At 59.1% G+C, this 21,049-nt stretch overlaps 1 protein-coding gene across 1 annotated transcript; it reads right to left on the bottom strand.

The window, feature by feature from the left end:
- Positions 1–3,895: 3,895 nt before the first annotated feature.
- Positions 3,896–9,174, bottom strand: LOC306809055 (START domain-containing protein 10-like; the record flags this gene model as incomplete). The annotated part of the gene is made up of 6 exons (XM_079320169.1): positions 3,896–4,810; positions 5,405–5,457; positions 5,628–5,745; positions 5,835–5,938; positions 6,019–6,166; positions 9,010–9,174. The coding sequence occupies 6 exons, from the start codon at positions 9,172–9,174 to the stop codon at positions 4,598–4,600; spliced, it is 801 nt and encodes a 266-aa protein (XP_079176295.1). The 3' UTR covers positions 3,896–4,597.
- Positions 9,175–21,049: the final 11,875 nt, after the last annotated feature.

Here is a 21,049-nt window from a genome sequence, read left to right as displayed (position 1 = left end):
CCTCCGGTCCCCATCCCTGTCCCACCCTCTGTCCTGTCCCTTCCCAGGCATGACGCTGCCCCGGCTGTGCTGTGTCCTGTCCCTCAGCCAGGCTCTGCCTTCCTTTGGGCTTAACTGGGGAAAACAGGCTAAAATATTCATGCTGATGAGGGGACTTGGAGGGCTGGCGCTGGGGCTGTGTGGGTGAAATTTTGGGAACATCAAAGCAGTTGAGCTGAGGGGATGCTGAGAATGCAGCACCTCATCCCATTTCTGGTGCCCCGAGGGCAGGTGGATATGGGGTGAGCTGAGGGGCAGGATGACAGCAGTGCAAGAGGAATCCAGGGGGATTCTCTCCTGCAGGGAGCCTGAGCTTTCCCCACAGACTGTGCTTTGAACACAAAGTGTGCTTTGAACACAACGATTCTTGCAAGAGCCTCAGCAGGGCTGGCCGTTGGTCCAGCTCAGCTGTTACTCAACCTTGAGGGTGTCAAAGGCTGATATCTCACTCCTGATGCCGTGGCTGATAACCTCTCCCTGCCCTGTGAGGGCCCAGAGCTTGATTCAACTCAAGCAGGTCCTTCCCCCCCCAGCAGTGCCCCCAAAAGCCATTGTGGGGTCGTGTGGGAGGCCCACCCTGCACAAACCCTGGGTGTAGTTTCAGAGGGGAAAGGCAGGTTCTCACCACAGGCTGCTCTGCAAAGCAGAAGCAGAATTCAGCACAAGTCTGGAAAGGATTTTGCCTTCCTCCTCTTTCCCCAGCAGCTGCCACAGCAGGGAGTGACACATCCCGTGGGCTGGGCATGGCGCAGTGACCCTCATGGGCTGCCTTGTGGGGGGGTGTAGGGACCCTCAGGGTGCCTGGGGACCCTCAGGGTGTGCAGGAACCCTGTGGCCCTGCAGGGCAGACCATGCCATCCCTCCAGCTCTTAGAGGAAGCTGTTTGGCTCTGCTGTTCTTGGGAAGGCTGCTGAGGTCTGTGGTGTGAATGGGAGGGACAGAACACAGGCCATGTCACCGTGTCTGTTCTGCTGTGCTGCAGCAGTGCAGCAGTGAAGCACAGCCTGGCTCCCTGAAGCATCTCCACAAACACAATCCCAGGCAGGGCCAGGCTGGGAGGATCCGCAGTGGCTCCTCTGCTCTGAACACCGTGCTCAGACAGAGCTCAGGGCACAGGAACACCTGGAATATCCCCAGGGACACTCACAGCCTCTGTGCACACTCTGCTCAGGGCTGGGCACTGCCCAGGGCACAAGTTCTGCCTCCTGTGCAGGGGCAATTCCTGGGCTCAGCCCCTGCCCCTTCCTCTGGTGCCACTGCTGGAACCTGGGACAGAGCCTGGGACTGCTCTGACCTCCTGCACACAGGGACAGACAGACAGACAGACAGGGACAGACAAAGAGACAGGGACAGACAGGGACAGACAGATAGGGACAGACAGGGACAGATAGGGACACCTCTGGGCTAAGGCCCCTCTCAGCTGAGGCTCCTCTCCAGGCTGAGCATCCATCCATCCATCCATCCATCCATCCATCCATCCATCCATCCATCCATCCATCCATCTCTCCATTTTCATTCCTTCTGCTCTTCCTCCATCCTTTCCCTTTCCCTTTCCCTTTCCCTTCCCTTTCCCTTTCCCTTTCCCTTTCCCTTTCCCTTTCCCTTTCCCTTTCCCTTTCCCTTTCCCTTTCCCTTTCCTTCCTTTCCCTTTCCTTTCCCTTTCCCTTTTCCCTTTCCCTTCCCTTTCCCTTTCCCTTTCCCTTTCCCTTTCCCTTTCCCTTTCCCTTTCCCTTCCCTTTCCCTTTCCCTTCCCTTTCCCTTTCCCTTTCCCTTTCCCTTTCCCTTTCCCTTTCCCTTTCCCTTTCCCTTCCCTTCCCTTCCCTTCCCTTCCCTTCCCTTCCCTTCCCTTCCCTTCCCTTCCCTTCCTCTCCTTCCATCGATCCATCCCTCCCCAGCCATCAGCTTATGCTGCACTCTGAGGCAGGTTGTTTTATTTATTTTTTTTTTTTTAACCTTCAGTGCCCCTGCTGGGGGATGATGTGAGCGTCTGTGAGGAGCAGGACAGGGGAGGGACACTCACGGCTCATCCCCAGAGAGGACCCAGAGGGACAGCTGGAAATGTGGGGTTGGGATCGAGCCTGGAGGGTTTGCAGGGCACGACAGAGAGTTGAGCCCGGGGAGGGACTGGGGAGGAGGAGACTGGAAATCTGCTGGACCTCTCCAGGGAAAAAACCTGCTCAAGGCCAGCTCGGAAGGCTGCTGGAATCAGAGTCCTGGTCTGGGTGGTGGAGCCAAAAGCTGCCCAGGACCTATCCATGAGCTCAGGAACGCAAATCACGGGATCCAGGGATGGAGTCACATCCTGCCGCAGCCGGGGCACGTTTGAGGCGGTGTGTGGCCGGGATGGGGCAGTGCCACGCTCCGGCTGCCCCCGATCCATCACAGCGGCTGACATCACTGCCTCCGGGCTAATCTCTCCTCCAGCAGCAGCTTCCCGTTTCCTTTCCAATCCCTGCGCCGGGAGAGGGGCAGGAAAAGCTCCCAGCTGGGCTCTCGTGCGGGGCCGCAGCCCCCGCGTGTCCCACCGGGCTCTGGGCCACCCGCTCCCCCAAAGTCCCAGCCAGGGCCCCGGGGGGCTCCGAGCCCGCTGCGCCCTCCCTCGGGATGCTGATTCCCTGTTTGTCCGCAGGAAAACCACATGGCTCCCAAAGAAATCACCCCACCGTGTCCTTCCAGTCGCACCCTGGCTCATACTGGGAGCCAGGAGCTCTCCGACACCCAGGGCTAGATGTGTGACAGTGACAGGGACACGCCCTGTGCCACCGGGGCATTTCGGGACACACCCCGGGCTGAGGTGAGGTGTTGGAGTCAGTGAGTTAGGGGTCTCTGAATTCTTCAGAAAGAAATCAGAGTGCAGAGATTGAATTAAAACCTGTGGATGGATTGAAGTATATGAAGCCACTCACACATAAAGTAGACCCCTGACTCACTGACTCCAACACTCCTCATTCCCAATCGGGGCTGGCTAAAAGCATCCCCCCGGTAGAGCTTTAGCCTGGATCCTGCGGAGAAACGTGGGGAATGCGAAGGGATGAGGCTGGCTCTTCACCCCAGCACCCTGCGGGCTCGGGCTGCCAGTGGGCTCTGCCCCATCAGGGCAGCACCCAGGGGTGATTTCCCATGGCTCTCAGCTCTTCCAGAGCGATTTTGGGACAATCTGGGGCTAGGATGTGTCTTTTTACAGGTAAAATAATCTTTGTGTTTTTACAGATAAAAAACACCCTCGCTGCGTGCTACAGGGTGTGACTCGCACATCCCCCGTCTTTGTTTTCCACATTTTCCTTGCAGAGGTGGCTCCTGAGCAGCCAGCCCAGCTGCAAACCCCGGGATTTGGCAGTTGGGACAGCCAGAACCTGCTGTCCCCTTCCCGGCGCCGTGTGTGATGTCCCACAAGGCAGCCCAGGGGACATTTGTGACCGAGCAGGACAGCTAAAGGGGGACAGCAAACAGCCATGCCTGAGATGTTGGGGTGGAGAAAAGCTCCGGATGTGGGGGAAGCACACACAGGGCACTCTGGAGAGGTTGAAGCTGGGTCAGAGGGACCCCAAAAGCTGCAGTGACATCCCCATTTGCACAGGTCAGGCTCAAACCCAGCCGGGGATGGAGCCCAGCACCTCGGGGGGTGGGGGTGAGGAGTGGGTGGAAAATCCCTCATTTGTCAGCGTATTCCCACGGCAGTCCCTGTCTAGACCAACTTCCCGTTGTCGGGTGGAAGCTGTCCCGTGCCCACCCACGCTCCCGTGGGGTGCAGAGCTCAGCATCCCTCAGTCCTGCCCTGCTGTGGCCACTTCTGTCCCTGCTGAGGGTGCTGGGGCTGCATGGAGGGACCCTCCTGCCCCACTCAGCCCCTCCCACCCCGTGCCAGCCTGCCGAGATCTCGCACACACACCAACCCCTTTATTGTTGTGCCAGGAACCACGGCAGCGGCAGATACGGGGGGAGTGGGGACACAGCAGCCCAAGAACCCAGTGCCAGGACAGACCCCACAAACCACCCGGGGAAGGGGTCCCCAGAGCCAGCTGGGCTAGAGCCAGCCTGCAGAGGTGAGCCTGGTGCTCAGGAGACAGCCTGGCAGGGCTCCCTGAGATGGGGGGTCTCACTAAGCTTGGAGGGGTGTGGAGGGCTGGAGTGGGTCCAGCCTGACCTCGGGCTTGGCAGAGCTGCACCTCAGGCCAGATGGGGTCAACCCAAACCTTATGCTGCTGCAAAACCTGGGCAGGACCCCCCAGACACCCCCCCAGTTCTGGGCTTTTGAGGGTTTTACAGTGGCAGAGCCACATCCTGGTGCCAGGAAAGCTCGTGCCCGCCTCAGCCTGTCACAGAACACCCACTGCCAGCACTGTCTCCTGCAGGGACATCTCCATGGGCACAGGGAGTGCCCATCCTCCCTCTTCCCAGCCCCTGTGATGCAGATCCCCGCTGCCTGGCTAGGGAGGGAGGTCAGTGATGAAGGAGTTGGAGAGCAGATGTGACTATTGGGAAGCAGGGAGCCAAATTCCCAGCCGTGCCCTCTGGCTGCCGAGCCTGGGTGATGAGAGGATTGCCCCGAGCAGAGGGCTCAGGCTTCGTGGTCGCTGGTGCTCAGGTGCTCCTCGGACAGCCCGGTCTCGTCGATGTTCTCCAGGGAATCGGCGTGCTGCACGGAGAGCTCGGCCAGGCTGACGCTGGGCAGCGTGTTCTGCTCGGGGAACACCCAGGGCTTGTACTCGGGGTCGTGCCGCCGCTTCCACTCCGGGTACTTGAGCCCGGCTTTGTAAATCTTCTTCATCGCCTGCAGGCACAGCGGGGCTGGGCTGTGGGTGCAGCTCCCGGCTCCCACATCGCAGCTTTTGGGGTGTTGGGCGTGGGGAATGGGGTCTGGGTGCCTCAGGGATGTGCCCAGTGCATGCCCTGTGTCACTCAGAAATCATCCTGGGAGCTCTGGACCACCTAGCACCCATCCTGTGAGCTCTGGAGAACCCAGCACCCATCCTGTGAGCTCTGGAGAACCCAGAACCCATCCTGTGAGCCTTGGACCACCCAGCATCCATCCTCTGAGCCTTGGATTGCCCAGCACCCATCCTGTGAGCCCTGGATCATCCAGCACCCATCCTGTGAGCTCTGGAGCACGCAGCACCCATCCTGTGAGCTCTGGAGCACGCAGCACCCATCCTGTGAGCCCTGGAGTGCCCAGCACCCATCCTGCAGGTCCTGGGTCACCCAAGACCTGTTCTGTGAGCTCTGGGTCTTCCAGCATCCATCCTCAGAGCCCTGGGTCATCCAGCACCTACCCTGTGGGCTCTGGGTCACCCATCCTGCCCCCACCCAGGGGTGATTTGGGCAGCTCTCCCCTGCTCCCACCACCGGGCACTCATCCCCTCCTTACCTTCGGTGCCACAAACTGGGACACGCGGTTCACCACCCACTTTGGCAGCGACCCTGCAAGAGCCCAAAGTCACTCAGAGAAGCAGAGCCAGCCCGGGGGAGGCACCACGACCCTGCAGCGCCCTCCTGGCTGGGGTGGGCACCCCTTCTTCCTCGGGCTGTGCCCATTCCCGGGTGCCTGGGGGATGGAGAGCCCGGGGTGAGCTCGGGGTGCGGGCACTCACCGCGAGGATCCACCTGCGTGAGGTAATAGAGGATGCAGGCTCCGTCCCCGTTGGCCTTGATCAGGTACCCGGTCTGCAGGGACACGGCTCTCACGAAATCCTTCCGGGGCGGGTATTTCTGCGGGGATATTGCGGGAACCTCAGAGCCCGCCCAGCTCTGCCAGGGTGTGCCCAGCCCTGCCAGGGCGGGGGGCAGCGGGGGCTCACCGGGTGCTTGACGCTGTAGTTGATGATCATGTAATCATTGCCCAGCGGCAGCCAGGAGCGCAGCGTGACGAAATCCCGGTTCTTCAGAGGGCTCGGGCACTTCCCTGCGGGCACATCGTGTTACCCCCAGCCCCACGGCACCCGGGGAGTGGGGCTGGGGGTCAGGGGGCTCAGGGCTGCTCACAGGAGTAATATCCCACATCGGCGTTGACGGTGAGGCGGCCGATGTCGTAGGTCTCGATCATGTTGGAGTCCCATTTCTTTCGGTAGCGGGTGTCGTGCAGCACGTCATAGAGGGTCTCGGCGGGGACATCCTTGCAGGAGATGCGGGTCTGCGGGGAGAGGGGAGGGGGCAGCATCAGCGCCGGGGTTGTGCCCACCTGGGGACGGGGACTCGGGCTGGCCCGTGTCCCTGTGCCACGGAGGATGCTCTGCACAGGCGATGCAGCCAGAGCGGGGCTAGAATGACCCTCAAAGAGATGGCCCGGATGGTCCAGGTTTTGTGCCTGTCCCCTGCCCTATGTCCTTGCAGGGCAAGCAAAGAGGTGCCCGTGCCATGGTCTGGAGTGTGGGGTCGGTTCCCGGGGCTTGTCGGGTCCTTTCCCGGGGGATGTGGGCTCCGCTCCAGGAGGTGTGGGGTCCGCTGTTGGGGGGTGTGTGGGGTGCGCTCCCGGGAGAATGTGGGGTCTATTCCCGGGCGATGTCAGTCGCTATCCTCCGGGATGTGGCATCTGCTCCGGGGGGTGTCAAGCCCGCTCCAGGGGGGTGTGGGATCCGCTGTCGGGAGAATGTGGGATCCGCTCGCGGGGGAATGTGGGATCCGTTCGCGGAGTGTGTCGGGTCCTTTCCTGAGGATTATAGGGTCCGCTCACAGGGAGATGTGGGTCCGCTCACGGGGAGATATGGGGTCCGCTCCCAGGGATATGTGGGGTTCGTTTTCGTTCCCTGGGGGATGTGGGATCCGCTCCCGGGGGGTGTCAGTCCCTCTCCCGGGGGGTGTCAGTCCCTGTCCCGGGGGGTGTCAGTCCCTCTCCCGGGGGGTGTCAGTCCTTCTCCAGGGGGGTGTCAGTCCCTCTCCCCCGGGGATGTCGGGCCGGGCTGTAACCCGAGCGGCGGAGCTGCCCGGCCGCGCCAGCCGTGCATTATTGATGAAGCGATCGCCCTGCTGCTCAGCGCCGGGAGTAGGGAGATGTCATCAGCTCCTCGTTAGAGCCCTTGCATCTTTGATGAGGTGCCGTGTAAGCGGAGATGGCCCTCGGAGCGCGGCAGGTCCCATCAATCTCGGGCAAGCTTTCCCCGGTGCCCGGGTATGGTTTGTGCTGGACCCGTGCCCGGGCCGGGCTGCGAGATGTGCTGCAGTCCCCAGGGCACCGGGGGGAGGGTGGGAGCCCCCAGCCCCCTCCTCCTGCTCTCCCTCCCTGCCTGCACCCTCTCAGCGGGGTCTGGAGGTGTTGCTGTTTCAGAGGGAGGGATTTTTCCAGCTCCTGGGCCTCCTGGAAAGTCTGGTTGTCACAGTCTTGTACCCCCAAACTGCCCACTAAAGTCTTGGATGAGCAGCTCTGCCAGGCACAGCAGCTGGGATGGGGAAAGCAGAGAGCATAGACCCATCCACAGGGAATTCAGGTGGAAAAAATCCAAAGCTTCAGCTGCTCAGGCATCTCTGGGATAATGAACTCCCCCAGTTAACGAACGGACTGAGGCTCTTCTGACCCCAAGAGAGCTCGGGCTGGGTGGAATCCTCCATCCCATAGTTTGGGAAGGGGGTCTGGGCAGTGACAACCCCTGTACCCTGCCCAGGCCCTCTCCAGGGCAGGAAAAAATATCATTATTGTTCTGAACCGGGCTGGGGGAAGGTCCCTGCCTCCCCTGGGGCTGCAGGGGACATAACTGCACCTCCCTGCTGGGCTGAGGGCTGGACCCCAGGGGTTCCTGCCAGCTTGTCCTGGTCCCTCTGAGCAACACCCCCCTCTCCAGTCCAGATCTCCCCCAGATGGCCACAGGGAACTCCTGTCCAAGGCTGGACCTGCCCACACCCACAGACCTGTCCCTGCAGAGCCCATCAGGCAGGATTTCCCCTTGGCAGGTCCTTGCTGCTGTCACCACTGCCCTCCTCCTTCAGGACACGGCTTCCAGGAGCACATTCTCCATGTCCTGCCCAGGGATGGAGGTGACACAGCAGCTCACTGTGCCCCAGAGCTCGCTTTTGGGACAGGGATGTGATGTTTGCCTCTTCCCAGTGTCAGGGACTCGCTGCAGTCACCAGGACTCTTCAAAGAGGTGTTGGCCTGACCCCTCAGCACCCCGTGGTCCTGTGCATGCCCAGCTGGATTAAATACTCTCTGATGCAGGTGCAGAAGCTCTTCCCTGGCTCATGGCAGCAGGGAAATGTCGATTGCAGCTGCAGCTCTGCCCAGAGTGCTGCTCCTGCTCCTGAAGAGCCTTGAAGGGTCTCTGTCCATGGCAGCAGTGTGTGCCCAGCTCCACCTCATGCCCCTGGCTGCAGAGGAGGTGCTGCTGGGTGTTCTGTGCTCAGAACAGCAGTGGGAAAGCCTCTTTCAGTGTTGTTCCCTCCTCGCCACCTCCAGCAGGTGGGCTGTCCTGGGGGCTGCATGTTCTGCCTCTCCTTGCTTTGGCTGATCCTATCCCTACCCAGGATTTGGGATTCTTGGTGACCAGAAAAGCCAAAGCCCTGTGTGCCCAGGGTCACCTGGCAGTGCCACTGGGGCTGTGTAGGTGAACAGGAGAGGTGGCTGAACTCCCTGTCTCTCTGCAGCACCCCAGGTCCAGCCCCTGGCAAGAGACAAACCTCCCAAAACATCAGCCGGGGCTCCTGCAGGATCTCATCCCGCTGGGATGTGCCCCAGGATGGCAGAGCCGGGAACAGGACACCAGGGATGCATCCCCTGAGCCTCTCTGTGTCCGGGGGTTCGGCAAGGCATCCCCACAGTGTAACCGATCCCGGGGTATCCCGACAGTGTCGGGATGGTGACAGTCACCACGTGAGCCCGCAGGCAGGATCCCGGCAGGTAAAGCCGCGGGGCGAGCAGCGGGGAAGCACCTTTGGGTGTCTAACCCTGGAAATCGGGGCAGAAACACCCCCAGGCAGGTCGGACTGTGCATGTCCGGTCCCCAGGGACCCTCGGGTACACGGCTGGGCAGGGAAGCGCCTCCTTACCTTGATTTTCTGCACGTTGCAGCTTTCCTCCTGGCCCTGACTCCACACGGTGACGCCAGCCTTGTTGTACCGACAGTGCCAGCCCTCCAGGCTCTCGCACTGATCCCTGAAGGAGCTGAAGTCGGAGTCATCCGGGATATAAACCATCTCCCCTCCTCTGGACATGGGGCTGCGCTGCTGCCGCCCCGCCGGGCGCGGGCACTGCCTGTGCTCTGCCTCACCCCCCGGCAAACCCAGCTGTGCCCTTGAGCTCTGTGCCCGCTGCAGCTCACATCATCGTGCCAGCGCCGAGCCCGTGCCCCCGGAGCTGCTCTAGAGCAGCCAGGGATGGGCAGAGACCCGCAGAAAGCCCGGGGTGGGCACAGACCCGCGGAGCAGCCCGGGGTGGGCACAGACCCGCAGACAGCCCGAGGGCTGCAGGGCTGCTCGCTGCAGTCGCTATCGCAGCTGCCGGCAGCTCGGATGTCTCCCCGGGCTGCCTCAGCAGATCGCATTTCTCTCCGCTGCCTGGCAGCTCCTCTATTATTCAGCAGGTAGCAGCACGCAGGTGGCTCGGCTTTCAGGGCACAGCTGCCCCCGGCTCCCCGAGCCCCCCGTGCTGCCACCCTGCTGTCCCCTGGCCCTGGCAATCTCTGTGCCTGACTGCAGCAGCAGCAGCTCGCTGGAGGGATCAGCTGGTGCCAGGAGCAGCAGCCGTGGGGTCTGGGCTGGGGAACGGGAAGGGACAGAATTTGTGATGGGAGGTTGTCCTTTGCTGATGTCCCCCCGGGGGTGTCCAGCCCCCCACTCCGACCTTCAGCAGGACGCAGCAGCACAGGGAAGGACACCCAGGGTTCACCCAGCCTGAGCTTGCCCACCTCAGTCCCACAGCTGTGCCACCCCCCAGGTAAAAATATCAACCTGAAGGTGCAGTGAATGTCCCTTGTCCTTTGATACCAGTCATGTCCAACCCAGAGGGACAGGCTCTGTTTCCAGGGCACCTGCAGGATGCTGGGAGATCCCAACCCTCCTCTCTCCCTGCCAGCAGCATCTGCTGCTCCTTTCCCAGCCTCTCCACCTCCCCCAGGACTGGGAGCCAGTCTGAGCACAGAGTTTGGGGTCCCCTGGTGCTGCACAGGAGCCTCATCCTGCTCAGGGTCCCACTTGTCCCACTTGTCCATCCTCTCATCCAGAACCTTTTCTGGGACCTTTTCCCAGTTCCTTTAACTGGAATCCTGCTCAGCCTCTTGCTCCTCAGCCTGCCTAAAACCTGGGGTTGTCTTGCCCATCTTGTTGATGTCCACAAGGCTTCTCTTGACTGCATTTTGGGGTTCTGGAATGAGGCTCTGCCACTCTCACACCTTGGATTAGCTTCACCTGCAAGGCAAGGGTGCAATTCCCTCCTCATCCAGCTCTGTGCTGGGCTTTGGAACAGTGCTGACCCTGGCACCAGCATCACCTGGGCACTGAGAAATGGGGAAAAACTCCTGGAATAGGGAGCAAGGAGGAAGCTGGAGAGCTGCAGCTGCTCCCAGAGCCTGGCTGGGGTGGGGGGCTGCCCGTGGATGCCCCTGCTGCTGCTCCAGGCACTCAGGCTCTCCATGGGGCTGTGTTTGGGATGCTTCAGGGTGCCCCGTGCCATGCTTGGTTGAAGAGCTGCTGCAGTGAGAAGGGAGGGGCAGATCCTAGTTGGAAAGACCTTGGGGTGGCCTTGGGGCTGGGAGCAGGTCTGGCTGGGCAGATTTATGGCCCAGAGCTGCTGCAGTGTGCTGTGGGGTGTGAGTGTCCCTGTGCAGGGGGGACTGTCACCCAGGTACAGCCTGCAGAGGCCTCCTATGGGTGTGAGGGGTGGGTAGGACCCAAAGCTGGGGGGTCTGGAGCTCCAAAATGTGTCCTGGGGTGAAAGAAGGGAGGGCACTGCAGTTCTGGGATGGAGGAGCCCCCCCAGGCTCTGTGAGAAGGATCAGCTGCTTGCACAGCACCACTGAGGTGGAACAGCCCTGCTCTGCACCTGAGACACGGGAACACTGCCCTCCCTGGCTCTTCCAGCTGGAAACTTGAATGGAAAGTTCTTCCTTCCCTTCTGCAGCAGCCCCTGAGGTCAGTGCTCAAGCTGGAAAACAGCACAGCCACCCAGGAGCTGGCTGTCACCATCACATCCCCCTGGGCTGAGCTGGGTTCCATGGAGCCTTTGGAAGCACTCAGGGTTCCAACCAAACCCTTCATCGCTGTTTTTGGCCCTTCTGCAGCCAAGTTTGGGGCTGCTGGGAGCTGCCCAAGGGAGGAGGAAAGGTCAGTGTAACACATGTGGAGCCACACATTAATACTGCCTCTGTCACATCTTGTTTCACTTCTCTGCAGTGACCATGGAGCTGCTGGATGAGTCCAGAGGAGGCCATGGGGATGCTGTGAGGGCTGGAGCCAGGCTGGGAGAGCTGGGGGTGTTCACCTGGAGAAGAGAAGGCTTCAGAGCCCTTCCAGAACCTAAAGGGGCTCCAGGAGAGCTGGAGAGGGACTGGGGACAAGGGATGGAGGGACAGGACACAGGGAAGGGCTCCCACTGCCAGATGGCATGTTGGGAAGCTGGCAGGGTGGGCAGGGCTGGCACAGGTGCCCAGAGAAGCTGTGGCTACCCCTGGATCCCTGGCAGTGCCCAAGGCCAGGCTGGACACTGGGCTGGAGCAGCCTGGGACAGGGGGAGGTGTCCCTGCCATGGCAGGGTTGGGATGGGATGAGCTTTAAGGTCCCTTCCAACCCAAACCATGCTGGGATTATGATGATTTTTTGATCTCAGATGCAATTTTGTGATGTGCCCTTGAGGTCTGAGTCCCATGGTGGCTGCTGGAGCTCCATTCCCTGGGGCTCCTGCTCTTGGCCATGCTGTCCCTGTCACTGTCACACCAGCAGCTCCAGGGATCCCTCCATGCCCTGAGTGGAGCCTCTCCAGAGCCTCTCCAGGGCATGCAGGGCCCTGCTTGGGGCACAGTGAGGAGTACCCAGCCCTGTCCTGCCTGTGTCTTACTGGTCCCTTCCTCCTCCTGCTCCTCTGTTCATTCTCCAGGTCCATTTTAAACCCCCCAAGTGTCTTTACAGACTCCAGAGCTGGGATTTCCATGCTGGGGCGTGGGGTTGCAGGGTTGCATGTGGGTGTTCACAGCTCCATTAATGAGTTGGATGCCTCAGCAGGAAGAGCTTCCAGCCTCTCCAGAGCTGGAGAAGAACATCCAACCCCCTCAGCAGTGGCTGCTCCTGTTCCTCTGAGAATCACCTCTGAAAGCCTCCGTAAATTGGAAGGAAAATGTTTTTCCTACAGAAAATATTTCTGCTTTGGCTTGATGTGAGCCACAGCACTGACTCCCATCAGATCCTTGTTCCATCAGGGTTTATCCCCTGGGGAATGAGCAACAGAGTCAGGAGGAAAAGCAAAGGAGTTTCTTGTCCCAGAGAAAAGCAGCTGGAGCAGCCAGGAAGGGTTGGAGCTGCAGCAGGAGGTGGGGCTGGGAGGTGAGGGTGGTCCCAGAGTGGGAGCAGGGAGGTGGGAAATATCTGAGAGACACTGGGGTCTTTGAGGGATGCAGACAGAGACAGGAAAGCCAGGGAAAAGCAAAATCCTGACCCAGGAGTGGTGCTGAGATCCCAAAGGTACCCCTGGAGCTGAGTGTGCCCCCAGAGTCCCAGGAGCTCAGGAACTAGCCTGAAATCCCAGAGGCTGCAGGGCTCACAGGGGCTCTGGGGAGGCCCCAAAGCCTTGGGGCTGCAGGGAGCCCCAAAGGGGACCCCAAAGCCCCAAAGTTACAAGGACAAGATCCTAGAGAGATCCCTGAGCCCCAGTGGGAGCCCAGAGCCCTGGTGAGCCCCAGATCTGTAGGGACCCTGCATGCCTGGAGAGACCCCAAAGCCCCAAATGAGACCCCAAAACCCCAAGGTTACAAGACTCACTAAGTCCTGGGGAGACCCCAGTGAGTCCCCACAGGTTGGGGACTGCAGGGTCCCCCCAGCTGCCCCCACCCAACCCAACAATTTTAACCCCCCCTAAAAATCCACTGGGCAGTGTTGGATCCCAAAAATCTGAAATTTTTGAGTTTTCTGTGCTGTCTGGCACTGACCCCCAGGAGATCACTGTTTTTGACCTGAACCCTTGGCTAAATCTTCCAAATTTAAGTGATGGAGTTAAAATCACTGGTGTGTAGTTAAATAGAAGTGTGTAATTTCACATGATAAAAGGTTTTAAATTTGAGGTTTATACACTATAGTAATAAGTATAAAACAAAATAGAGGATTTTCAGTGTTGTCTCCTTTCCATGTTCTTTTTCCTTCTTCTTCATAATTTCTAGTAATAGTTTCTAGTTAGTGCTGCACTGCAGCTCACAGAAGTTTAGTTATTAGGACAAAAGTATAAATAATAATAAAAATAAAGTAATAATAATAATAATAATAATGATAATAATAATACTAGCAATAATGTATAAATTCTCTATTGAACTATTTAGCCTAAAAAAAACAATTAACGAGCTAGTTTTTTTTTTTTTTTAAAGCTTGTAATAAACATTTTGCTCCCTTTTAGCTGGTAGCTAAAATAATTGCTGAACTCCCTATACTTTAAATAACATTTAATAAATAACCAAGCCCAGACACGAAAAAAATCGTCTCCCTTGTGTTTTTAATCTGAATAAAGGATAAAAAAATCTGAATAAATGAAAAAAAAAAAACAACCCAACAAAGCAACTAAACCAAACTACATTTAAGCCATTAATTAATTAGTGCAAATACCACCTTTACAGGGCAGTGCCACCCCATTCCGCTGTCCCCCATGGGTGACACTCTCAGGGCAGTGACACCGTGCCCGGGGACTCGCTCTGCAGTCTGGGGCTCGCCCACTGGGTGTCACGCGTGCTCCACGGACCGCAGCGACAGCGACAGCGACAGCGCCAGGGCGAGCACACCGGGGAGCGGCCGGGGAGAGGGACAGAGAGGAGCAGGGGGCGCTGCTGATGTCACTCTCTGTAAATTTTATTGTTAAACAGAGGATGGGATGAAAATTTCCCGGAATTTTCCCTCCTCCTCCTCCTTCCTCCCGGCGCTGCCATTGCATCCCTGGCAGCCCCGACCAGCCCGACTCGCCAAACTCAGGCACCCCGAGCCCTCCCAGCTCGGGGACAAAGATCCCGCATCTGGCACCTCCGGCTTTAACACGGACCTTTTGTTGTCACTTCGGGAGTTTCTGGTGCGGGGAAAGGCGGCTCTGTGTGTGTGTGTGTGGGGACCCTGCCCGGCCGCGGGGTCCCAAAGCCGGCTGGCACCGGTGGCACAGAGGGTGTGGCAGGAGGCTGCCAGGCACATTCCCAGCGGCTGGCACTGCCCGCAGGGGCATGGGACGGCGGTGTGGGGTTCTCCTGCTCATCTGGGGGATGGGGTTTGGTCCCAGCCCTGCCCTCTAGGAGGGCATTGTGTGGGGTAGGCTCCCAGTGCTCCCACTTGAGCACTGTATGTGGCTCAGAAGGTCCCGTGGATGATGGGACTCCATCCATGGGAGGGTTGGGATGAGAGGGGCTTTAGGGCCCCTCCAACCCAAGCCACGCTGTCATTCATCTCCTGAGTCCCCATGAACCCTCTGCCACTCCCTCCTGTCCCTGTGCTGTCACCCTGTGTACCCCTTCCTGCTCTCCCTGTTTTAGCCAAATCCTCCTCCTCAGGGCTGCTCAGCTCCCAGCCATGCTAATGCCCTCCTTTTTTTTTTTTTTTGGCCTGGAGCATCCCTCCCTGCCCATCCTGGGCCCCTGCACCACCCCCAAACTCCCTCCTCCAAATCCCAGGCAGGAATTTGGCACCCACAACCCCACGGTTGCCAGGCCAAGGTTTATTTGCACAGAGCCCCAGCCGGGCATCAGGATGATTTAAAAGGACTGTGAAAAATGTAGTTATTTTTTCCCCTTTCAGCTGCAAGTCAATACTCGGGGAAGGATGTTTAATTATCTTTGTCACCCTCCTAAATCTCTTTATGAGAAGGTTTGGCTGCAAATCTCCACATCATTTCAAAGTTATTGGCTAGCGCGGCGCACAGTGACACAGTAAATTAGCCGGGCGCAGCAGGGGGGTTCTCCCGCCACTGCCAGGCCTGCACGTGCCTGGTGCCCTCCCCCCGGGGCTGTGACAGGCTGGGTGGCACCAGGGAACCCCCTGCAAGCTCAGGAGTTGGGCTGGTGTCACCTCCGGGTGTGGGAATGCAGCAGCTCCTGCGGGGTGCAGGATCCAGGGCACAGCCAGAGTGACATCCTGTACCCTGAGCTGTGTCATTCCGTGGGGGATAACCCCAGAACTCCCTCTCAGACACAATTCCCAGCTCTGGGAATGCTGTCCCCAAAGCCAGGCTGTGGTTCCTTGGTGCAGAATCGCCCTGGGTGGATGGATGGATGGATGGATGGATGGATGGATGGATGGATGGATGGATGGATGGATGGAGCAGATGAAGCTGAGACATCCTACAACTGCCAGGTCCACCTGGCTGCTCTGAGCCCCCCTGAACCCCCCGCTGGGCTGAGATCCCCTGCTGGCTCCTGCTGCCATTCCCAGAGCAGGGTGGTGCCCACCGACCAGTGAAAATGTAGGCACTGAAAATGGGTTGGAGCTCCCCACCCATCAGCATCCCTGGAGGCAGCACCCAGATTCTCATGCAAAACCAACCGAGCCAGGGCCGGGCTGGAGGCTCGAGATACGCCAGAACAAAATCCCACCTTCCCGATAATGCCTTTTATTGGACTAGGTGACACGCAGGCTTTAGGGGGATAGCGGGAGAATCCTCTCGGCTCATCCGCAGAAAGGATTTCCTTTCACAGCCCTCCCGGCGGCTTGTCAGTCCCTGAAGAGTTATTTATTCGCTCCCGACGCGGGGCTGTGTCTGCCGGCAGCTCAGCCGGCCCTGCCCCTCTTTGCCGCTTACACAGATTACGCCGCCTCGCAGTAAGCTCCGTGCAGCGCTGCTGCCGTCGCATCAGACAGCGGCTAATCAGAAAATTAGCAGCGAAAGAAACTTTGTGGCAGGAATTTATCTCCGGCTGCCGCTGCTCCCGCACCCAGCCCTGGGGGCGAAACTTCATTGGATTGCGGCGCTGCAAGCTGGTAAAAAAATCATCTCGTCCCATGCCTGCCGTGGCAGAGACACCTTCCACTGTCCCAGGCTGCTCCAAGCACAGTCCAGCCTGGCCTTTGAATCCAGGGGCAGCCACCGCTTCTCTGGGCACCCTCCCAGAGAATAATTCCTGCCCAATATCCCATCCAGCCCTGCCCTCTGGCAGTGGGAGCCATTCCCTGTGTCCTGTCCCTCCATCCCTTTGTCCCAACTCCCTCTCCAGCTCTCCTGTAGCTCCTGCAAGGCCACCCTGAGGTCACCCCAAAGCTTCTCCTGTCCAGGTGAACAATCCCAGCTCTCCCAGCCTTTCCTCCCAGCAGAGCTGCTCCATCCTCTGCCCATCCTGGAGCCTCCTCTGGCCTGGCTGCAGCAGCTCCAGCTCCTCCCTGTGCTGGGGCAGCTCTGCAGGTGGGGTCTGTCTTGAGTTGCAATTCAGGATGTGGCTAGCCATGTGTATTCTGTCCCATCTGTTGAACCAGGTGGGACAGTGCCCCTGATCTCCTGGCACATATTCTCTGCAAATGGGCCATCTTTAAACCAGCTGGGCAATCATCTTTATCTTCCCACAGCCCATCCTCCCTCCAGGAGATATCTCCTGTTCATAGCCACTGAGTCCCAGTGCATGACTGATAAAATTCCATCATCCCACTGGGAGATGCTCCAGCCAGGGCAGGAGCCAAGCCTTTCCCACCCAGATAAAAACTGAGATTTGGGACACCAAGGTACCTTCTTTCCACTGGATTCCAGAGGAAAACCAGACCCTTCCACATCATCCTGAACCTCCAGAGAAAAACTACACCTTCTCCAGGAGCACTGCTCCAGCTGAACCACATCTGCCACTACAGGAGGATGCAGCCACCATGGAATGGGACTGATCAACACCCTGACTGACTGACGGGTGTCAGCTTGGATTCTGACTCTGGCAGGGTTGGGATTGTTCTTTGTAATACTGCATTTCTATTTTAATTTTCCTAGGCAGTGTGCTGGGGTGACATCAGTGCCCACATCGTGGTGGCACCTCGGGGAGCAGTGCTGGCCACCCAGTGCCCCCCCCCAGCCTTGGCAGGAGCGGTGCTGGGGGCAGGGATGTCTCAGGGTGATTAAAATGCACTGGTTGTGGTGTTCAAGCCCCAGCGTCAGGGAGAGTCACAGGGCACTGAGCTAGAAAATGGCATTTCCAGCCCCCTCCTCCTGCCACCGCCCGTCCTTGCAGACTTCCTTAGTGCCACGTGCGTGTCCAGCGAGGGGACATGCACAGGGGGAGGGCAGGGCCCCCTCCTCACTGCCCCAAACCCTACAGACCCTCTGTGTGGTGTCACACACAGCCAGAGGGGTATTGTCCTCAGACCTATAAACCCTCTGTGGAACCCCAAACACATAGTAAAGGGAAGGGCAGGGACCCCTCCCCACTGCCCCAGCTGTGCAGCCCCTCCCTGGGATCCCAAACACAGACAGAGGGTTAGGATAGGGACCCAACTGTCCCCAGATGTATAGACCCTCTTTGGGACCTCAAACACAGCTAGAGGGGTTGGGCAGGGACCCCTCCCCACTGTCCCCAACCCTACAGCACCTCCCTGGACCCCAAACACAGTGAAAAGGAGAGGGCAGGGACCCCTCCCCACTGCCACAGTCATACAGACCCTTCCTGGGACCCCAAACACAGTGAGAAGGGAGGGTAGTGACCCTTTCACATTGTCCCCAGCCCCACAGACTCTGTGGCACCACAAACACAGCAAAAAGGGGATGGCAGGAAGCCCTCCCAGGGCAGGGAACCCTCCCCGCTGCCCCAGCCCCTCGGTGGGACCCCGAATGCAGCCCCGTGGCAGCTCGGGGCTCTCGCTGGGATGCCGAGCCCCGTGCGGCTCAGTGCTGTGGCACAGAGCTGCTGGTGGCACTGAGGTGGCACAGGGACCGCGCTGCCATCGCCGTGTCCCTGCCGGGTGCTGGGCAGTGCCACAGCCCCGGTTTGGGAATGTTGGCTCCAGCCGTAGCAACAGTTACTACGATTTCCTTTTCCCATTCCCTTTTCCCGACTCCATCGCCTTCCCACGGCAGCTCTGGCGCTGCCGGGGATGTGTTTACAGGCAATTAAAGCTCATTAATTGCACGCAAGAAGAAACAGAAGCCCCGCGGCAATACGGGAGGGGCGAGTCCCGCAGGGGGCAGAGGCAGCCCCGGGCATCCCTGGCACATCCAGAAGGATGAGCGGGGTCTGCACCTCCCGGGGTGAGGCTGGGCTGGGGCGATGATGGGGGATGTGTGTGGGTGCTCTGAGGGGTGTCACCTGCTCAGTAGCACTTTGGGGACATCAGTTCAAAAAATTCTAAAAAAATCCTAAAAAATTAAAAAAAAAAAAAAATCCAAAAAAACTCCCAAAAATCTCAAAAAAATTTTTCCTCACCATCCAACAGCGTGGTCACCGCCACCTCTTCCATTGCAATTCCTGGCCCGTAAAAATTGATTTGGAGCTGATATTCCCGAATTTTTTTCCTTTTTCCCCCAAACTTTTTCCAGAATTTTTCCTTATTTTTCCTCATTTTATTCCCATTTATTTTCCCCAATTTTCCCCCATTTTTTACCCATTTTTTACCCATTTCTCCCCCAATTTTTTCCCTAGAGCACAGAGTGCTGTCAGCACCAGGGCACAGGGGTGAAGCAGCTCCTCCTCCGGGGGGTACTAGCCCCATATTCCTCTCTCCAGCCCAGCCCTGGAGTTGAATTCAGCTCCCGCCTGGGCAGGAGGGAGCGGAGCAGGGTTTTGCTTCAGGCTCTCCCCGCACGTGTCTGAGCAGAGCTGGCACCGGCAGGAGCCGAGCTGCGCTCCCGAGCTTGGGAAAACAATAGCGTTCGTTAGCAGGAGGAGAAAAACCTTCCCGCGGGCTGAAATGAGGCTTTGATTGGAAACAGATGCGGGAGGGAAGGTACGGGCACGGAGCGGGCACGGGGCCAGGGACAGCCCGCTGCTGCTCCTGGGGAAGGGAAGGGAAGGGGAAGGGAAGGGAAGGGGAAGGGGAAGGGAAGGGTCCTTTCCTGCTGTCCTGCCTGCTCCAGGGCTGTCCTGGCAGGGAACGAGAGTAAGGATGGAACAGCACCTGGGATGCACCTGGGTGCTGGACACAGACTGGTGGATCCAGCCCTGGCTGCTGGGGGTTCAGGGATCCCCTCATTCCTGTCTCCTGGCTGGGGGGAGTCGCTCTGGGAGTGCTGAGCTGCAAGCCCAGGAGGGATATGGGACCTTGTCCCCCCCAGGCTGCTGCAGGGCCAGAACAAAAAACGCAGGGAAAATCCTGGTGTGGCTTCCAGCTCATCTTCCTCCTCTTCATCTTCCTCCAGCGCTAGGTCCAGCAGGACAGCCCACAGCTGAGGCCAAGGGCACAGCTCAAAGGAAAGACTGACCATGCTGCTGCTGCTGAAATCCTGTGCCCTGCTGCCCACAGAGCCTGGTGCCGTGGCCATGGGCAGAGGTGCTGCCAGCAGGATGTGGAGAGTGGCTCAGCAGGGCCCGACCCTGTGCCACTTCTCCCTCCTTCCCTCTCTTTCCCCTGCAGGAGGGGTGTAGATTTTCCCACATTCCTGATTCCCATTCCCTGCAGGATCTGAGTTCGGGAATGTCCTGCCGCCATCATGGGGGGAAGAGAGCACCACGCTGCCCTTGAAGCCCCCAGATCCCCCCATCAAGACCTGCAGAGGGTCCTCACCCCCCTCTGAGGCAGCACAACCTTTTCCTCTCCCAGCTGCAGCTCCCAGGGCTGGGAGGCAGCTGTGCCCTCATTCCTGGCAAGGGAAGGGATACAGGAGAGAGGGAAGGGATGCAGAGGCTCCAGACACCCACCCAAGCCCAGGTCACCCCACCAGGCACTGGGGGTGCTGCCAGGACCCATCTGGGGCAGTGACAGGAACAATACTCACCTGAACTAGAGAATCCCAGCACCCCAGGGAGCAGAAAGGGCTCCATTCACCTCTCCCCCTGGCTCGGTGACAGAAGCATCAGCACCTCTGGAGGCTGCTGGGCCCTTTTTAACCCTTTCCTGGCAGGACTGGTTGCCAGCGGACCCCCCCGCCCCCAGCTCCGGAGGGAGGCAGTCGGCAGGAGCGGCGCTTTTCTTCTCTAATCTCCTTATTTCATTTGAGCATTTACAATACAGCCAGCCGCTAATCCTGACATCAAACACGCCACGAGCCGCGCCGGCGTCAGGCTGGCAGGAGCTGCCAGCTCCCACAGCTCCAGATAACGCGCCGAGAAAAGACAAGGGAGCGGCTCTGGCAGCAGGATGAGCTGGCAGCGAGTCCCCCAGAGCCCCCGGGCCACCCACAAGGTGCCCCTGGGGTGCAGGTGGGGTGAGGTGGGTGCTGGTTGGGCAGGGCAGGTTTGGTGTGTAGAAGTCACTCGAAGTGGCAGAGATGGGTGATCCTGACTCATCCACCCCGCTGTCCCTCGAGCTGCATGGGCCTCTGGAGTCCTGGGGAGCAGAGCTGGGCACCTTTAGGTGGTCCCAGTGCCACCCATGCTGTGCCATGGGCTGGGGCCATCCCAGTGCTCGAGGCTGTTCCCAGTCTCAGCCTCACTGGAGCATCCTTTGGTTTCCAGGTGGCAGCAGGAGCTTGGCTGGAATCCTGGGGAACCCACCTGGAATGCTGGGATGTGCAAGTGTGTGGGGACAGTGTGTGACACCCAGCACCCACAGGCCTCACCCTCGTGGGGTGGTGGCAGAGATCCAAGGGCAGGACAGCCCACGGTGCCCATGAGTCCCTTTCCCCAGTCCCGTCACCAGCTCCTCTGTAATGGACACCAACTGCTGGCACAGCAATTCCTGAGGCTGGGCAGGCCCTTGCACAGCCTGCCCAAAGAAGCTGTGGCTGCCCCTGGATCCCTGGAAGTGCCCAAGGCCAGGCTGGACTGGATTTGGAGCAGTCTGGGATGGTGGAAACTGAACT

This window comes from Erithacus rubecula (genome assembly GCF_903797595.1).
Source record: "Erithacus rubecula genome assembly, chromosome: 16".
NCBI lineage: Eukaryota > Metazoa > Chordata > Aves > Passeriformes > Muscicapidae > Erithacus > Erithacus rubecula.
This window is presented reverse-complemented; position numbering and strand designations above follow the sequence as displayed.